We start from the raw sequence: 5852 nt of genomic DNA on the forward strand, positions 1-5852 counted from the left end.
AAAAAAAAAAAAAAAAAAAAAAAATGGAGGACAACCCTCAAAACTGGTTCTTCTCCAACACTTTTCAGAAAAGGAACTGTGTTGCCCGTTTTCATTGACATTTTATTCACTTCCAGACTGTTTGAGGCCCTTTTGTTTACATGATTGTATCTATCAATGAGCTTTTGTTGTGTAACACGAGACCTAAAACTTGGTGGCTTTGGTGTGACACCACAGTCATCTGTTTAGGTCATGATTCTGCGGGTCAGCTGGATGTTTCTCCTGCTGGTGTCTGTCAGGCTCATTCATGCATCTGTGGTCATCTGCCCTTTCATTTGGGGGCTGGTTGGTCTAGAGGGACCTCTGCTAGGATATCTCCTAGCTCTTATCCTGCAGCAAGCCAGCCCAGTCTTCTTCACATGGCAGTGGGTGCCAAGAGCCACAGAGAAAGGGCAAGCCTCAGTGCACTTTTCAAGCCTTTGCTTGTTTCACATTTGATACTATTCATTGGCCAAAGCAAGTCCTGTGGCCAGCCCCAGCGTGAGTGTGTGAGGGCACTATCATAGAGTGTGGACACTGGGGGCAAGTAGATGAGGGAGGCTGGGGCATTTGTAGCCATTTTTGAAGTCTGCCACTACAATCTTGCTAATCTGGACCCCAACCTGGTGAGACATGCCCTGCACATACTCGTTTCATGGAGCCATGCATATGCACATCCCCATTTTATGGAGTGTGCCACAGGACCCAGAGAGGTGAAGGGTGTTGCCCAGGTCACACAGCAACCTGGCCTGGAAGCTGTCCTGGTGCCAGCCCACTGCCCCATACCACCTCCCTTAGTCCCCTGTATGGTGATGCTGGGTCAGAGAAAGGATGAAGTACCACCCAGGAGCCAAACCTAGCTCCCCCCACCCCCAGACATCCACCAGCAGGGACACTGAAGACCCTGGTGTCCACCCTCCCCAGATATTGGCCTCTGGGAGCCACCAGTCCCATCCTCCAAGCCCCAGCTGCTCCCGCCTTGGCCCAGCACAGTTGCAGGCTGGTTGTTTCAATCCAGGGTCTTTTAAAAGTCTCGTGCAATTTTTAAAAATTTTAAATGTGAGTAGGTGAGACTGTAATAGTGGAAAAGACAAGTCAACAGTATTTGGAGGCAAATTAAAATTTCTCCTCCCTTTTCCTGTGCCCACGGTTCTGCAGTGTTCACCTTGCCTGGCTTGCAGCCCATTTGCCATGCCTCCTGCCCCTGAGTGCCTTGAGGATCTGGAGTTCTATTGCACACATACATCTGCTTTTACATGCCTCACGTGCTTGTTTCTGTCTCGACTGCACGGGCCTGAGTGTCAGGGTTTGCAGGAGCAAAAAGATCGGCACCAGGAGATGTGGAAGCCAGTGGGCCCGGTCTGGCCACATGAGCCCTGTGTGCCCAGCAGCCAGTGCTCTGCTGGCTACATCCCTGTTTCCATGCATCTGAGCCTCGGTGAATCCACCCAGACATCTGGCCATCCATCAACTAGTCCGTCACTGCATCCACCCTCATCCTTCCCAGAGACACGTGGCAATGAAGAACAGCAAAAGAAGACCCAAGTCTTTGGAGTGACCACACCGTGGTCCTCCCCAGTGACAGATGGCAACAGGCAGGATGTCAACTCGGGCCAAGCTGCCCGGAGGGCCAGGAGTGACAACTGTGTGAAAAATTAATACCCTAAGGGAAGGTTAGCACGTTTGGATTCTCCAGTCCTTGTGCTTCTCAGTGGGGCTCAGAACTATGTGCAGAAATGATTGACCTTGGATAAGACAGGCACGGCGGATGGCCTATGCCCTCTTTTATTTCAGATCTTCAAACACAACCCTTGTTTTTTGAAAATGAACAGATGGAATCCTGGCATCTCAAGCCAGAATGGTCCTGGATCATTTGTCCAACCCCCTCCTTGTACAGAGGGGAGACTGGGGCCCAGGACACAAGAATGATTTGGGATTGAGGGAAACACCTTGGATAGAAAAGACAAATGGCTCTTCCACCTGGAAAGGGGAGAAAGTTGTGGGTTCAGGCCCAGCCTTGTCAGGGAAGCCACAAATCTGGCCAGCCTGGCAGCAGCTCCTGCAGGTGGCTAAGTGGAAGTGGCCACAACCTCTGTACCATCTGCTTGGCACAGGGAAGGGCCTCCTGTGTCTCTCCTCCCAGGTACGGAGCTCCAGCCCAGCTGGCTAGGTGGGGTGAAGGGAGGAGAGGCCTCCATATGTTGCAGGTGAGCAGGGTGGGGCTGGAAACTGCCTCCACGGATGCAGCCCGATTCTATGCAAGTTAGTAGTGATGTCCCCAGGGTTTGGGCAGTACCTGGGGCGTGCACGGTGCTTCTACATTGGCTCCTCTCGGTAACCCTGGAGGGAGCATCCCACTCCCAGGTGAGAAGCCTGGAGTTCATGGGTAGGCTTTCGCCCAGTTACACAGGAGGCCTTCCAACCAGATGAAGACCTTATGACAGACAGACGGGGAGCTGAGCAGGCAGCCCAGGTGAGGAGGATGAAGACACGGTGTTACCGTCCCAGGAGTGGGCCAGAGGCTTGGGTTGGAGGCCACATTGAAGGAGCATATGGGAGTGACCTCCCAACAGGACAGTGCTTGGGTCACTCCTGGGGGGCCCTGGCCCACCCACCTCCACCAGCCAGTGATTGCTGAGCACCCCACTGTGACCCCAAGGGCTGGACTGACAGTTTGTGGAAAGGACTCATGCACAGACCTCAGGATGCCTCAAGCGGGATGTTTGTGAATGCAAAACTGTGCAGTTCAGGCAGGAGTTGGAGGGGCTGGAGTTGTGTGCACGGAGTCTCTCTGGAGGAGTGGGGAGCCGGGCCTTAAACACTGAGGCCACTTTGCAGTGTAGTCTTGTGGGTGGGGGTGGAGAGGGAGCATACTGTCTTCCTATCCAACTAAAATAATGTTTGGATTTTGGATCTACTATCTAGCGCACGCCCTTCAGGCAGGGGCACCCCTGTGTCTGACCACGGTGAGCTCCTGTGCGGTCGGTAAATAGGAAGCGAGCGCAGAGCAGCTGCGTGCCAGCTGAGTACCAGCTGGGTGCTGACATCAAGAGCCCAGCCTGGGGAGGGCTCATCCTCCCCCGTCTGTGCATAGGCCGCTGGGTTCTGGTGGATCAGGTGTTAACCTTGTCCCTCTCTCGTCCCCTGCAGGCACCGGCCCTAACTACGCCGCAGACCCACTCCTGTCCCTGCTCCTGTTAGCTGTACATAAGTTCCTCCGCCTGCTGGTGGGCCCCTGACAGGCTCACCGTCCTGCGCTCCTGAGTGGGCCCGCGTGGCTGCCCAGTCCCTGGGTGAGGACTGCGTCGCCAGACAGACGCAGACAGACTCAGAGAAGCATGACCGAGTCTACGTGGAAAATAAATAAATCATATTTTTGGGGAAGTTACACAAATGTAGACCACCTAAAATAATGCATCTAGTTTCCAAATAAGATGGAGTTTGGACCATGCAGTATGCATGGGATCAATGATTTCTCTATTTTAATGTATTTTTCTTTTCTAAACTTTTCCTTCAAGTCTTCATTTTGCACGAACTGTTGAGCAGTTATCTTTAGGATACTATGTAAAAATGTTGGGTTAAAGCCTTTCTGACAAAGCAAAATATTTTTAGTAGATTATTGTGTTTAGGAAATTTTTAATTTACTTTTTCCTCTGGGGGCTTTTCTCTTTTTTTTATTAAAGTAAATTATTTCTTTTGAGACATTTTAATTAAAAAAAGATACATCTTATCATAATTAAAATTCACTGTCAATAATATTTATTTTTAAATAAAGATTGGAAACAAGGTCAGACACTTGTTTATAAACTGTATTGTATAATGCTGAATAACAGTTGAATAAAAAACAACTTTGAAATAACCTTTCTACAGACATGTATGAATGTTATAAGCCTTGGTGCCCAAAGCAGCCCGAATGCTGAATGCCATGACCTCATGGTCTCTGATGCCAGCTGCACCCTCGGCTGGCTGTGGCCCAGCCTGGAGGACAGCTCAGGGCACCCGGCCAAGGCCACACTGAGTAGACCGGAGTGCTTGCCCAGCCTCTGCTAGGCACAGGGAACCTCATGGAACCAGGAGTGAAAGGCACCCCCGGCCTGGGTCCTGAAGGAAAGGAGTTCCTGTCCTGGGAAGAGGTGTGATACAGATCAAGAACCATTCTTTTCCCTTTTGGCTTAACTCTTTGTGCAGATGCATTTGCCCAGTTAGAGATGATGCACCCAGGTGTGATGACCGTTGTTGGACTCACTGCTAGTTTGAGGAGAGAATCTGAGGAGAAGGTGGGGCATTCCACACTCTTTCTTCATGCATCCAGAGATTGCTTTGAGCCTCTGAAATGTGCGTGTTTGGGGCAGGTTACACATGTCTTAAAGAAATAGACAGGCCCTGGGGGCTGTTATTCGTCATTCCATGACAAGATCACATTAAAGCACCAGATCCCGTGGATTTGTTTAAAACCTAGCCAGTTTTTAGACAAACGTGCTCGTCACTGACGTTGCTCACCAAACATCTCTATCCCTTCACTGGCTGGCACGTGATTGGGGGACTGTGCTTCTTGGTATCCTGCGTGGGATACCAAGAAGGTGGGGCCGTGTCACCAGCTCTGGCCAACGGGTTGTGAACAGAAGGGGCATGCATGATTTCCAGTCCCAGACATTGGTTTGCTAATGCAAGAAGCATTCTTTTACCCTGATAGGATGACTGGCAACTTTCAAGACAGTGAATGCTCTGCCAGCCAAGGTCCCAAGTTTCTATGATGGGCAGAGCCCCTCCTCTGCTGGCCAGCACTGGAAATGCAGCACGATGAGGTATCAACCTCGGCTGTTTCAAGCCACTGAGCTTTGGAGCTGTTTGTTATTGCAGCATAATCCAGCCTATCCCTACTGATTTAGCAAGGTACTGCCATATTTATTTGAGAGGAAAGAGAAAATAAAAGTGAGTTTGGACAATCCCACATGTGCAGAGAGCCCCATTGTGGAGCTGACGTACTGGGATACCTGTGAGAAGACAACCTCGGGCCAGCTGTTTCTGGTGGCTACATTAAGCTGTTTCACATTTCATTTATATTGAGTTGTAAATTTAATCATTTTGTCTGGTGGGTAGTGATTCTGTCCAGAAGGATCATCTCTGTTTATAGTTAACTCAATACTGCAGCAGGCTGTCATGTTAAATACAGGCCCTCTGTGCTTAAAAAGAAAAAGGAACTTCCTGGAGGCCAGGTTGAATGGAAGCGATGTGTCAGTGATGGGCCGATGTTGTGCCAGATCACTCTAGGGGCCAGGAGCCGGGGAGCCATTTTCCATCACCAAAACCAGATCCCTCTGCATATGTGCAATCAGCCAGGTTCCTACCTGGAAGCAACTGGTCCTGGTGTGATGCGTGTGGGCAAGAGGAGGCAGGTGTGCTTTGGGGAACTGCTCCCACGGGCTGCCCCTTTTCAGCACAGAGAGGCAGTGTCTCGCACCCAGAGGAACAAGACCTTAAGTCTCTCCTTGGCGATCAAGGACTTCTGGGAAGGAAGTCATGACGGGGCTTGGCAAGTTCCCTAAAGTGGGAGCTTAACTGCCCCCCCCCGCCCCCGCCGTAGATGAAAATGGAAGTCAGACTAAGGAGGAATGAGTGTCCATAGGAGGCAACAGCAAATCCCTCTGACCCTGGGACACCCATGGCCCAGCATCCCTGCTAGTTTAGTGCCCTGGACTCAAAGGAGGGAGAAGTGAAGTGTTCCCCTGCAGATCCACGAAGCAGACAGATGGGGATCTGGGTACATGCTCTCTGGGGTCCTTTATGCCACCCTCCAAGATAAGGACAAAGACTGAATAGCCTGCATTGAATTT

General features: G+C 50.7%; 1 protein-coding gene across 2 annotated transcripts in view; it reads left to right on the forward strand.

Annotated features, from left to right (window-relative positions):
- VSTM2B (V-set and transmembrane domain containing 2B) overlaps positions 1-3877 on the forward strand; it is a 27216-nt gene extending 23339 nt beyond the window's left edge. The window contains exon 5 of one of the 2 annotated variants that reach the window (XM_024734148.1): positions 3169-3877. In XM_024734148.1, the coding sequence (XP_024589916.1) occupies positions 3169-3257 (89 nt within the window). In that variant the 3' untranslated portion in view covers positions 3258-3877. The remainder of the gene's footprint in view (positions 1-3168) is intronic. The other variant, XM_024734146.1, reaches the window with a different exon arrangement.
- Positions 3878-5852: the final 1975 nt, after the last annotated feature.

Source organism: Neophocaena asiaeorientalis, unplaced genomic scaffold, assembly GCF_003031525.2.
Source record: "Neophocaena asiaeorientalis asiaeorientalis breed wild unplaced genomic scaffold, Neophocaena_asiaeorientalis_V1.1 scaffold280, whole genome shotgun sequence".
Taxonomy (NCBI): Eukaryota; Metazoa; Chordata; class Mammalia; order Artiodactyla; family Phocoenidae; genus Neophocaena; species Neophocaena asiaeorientalis.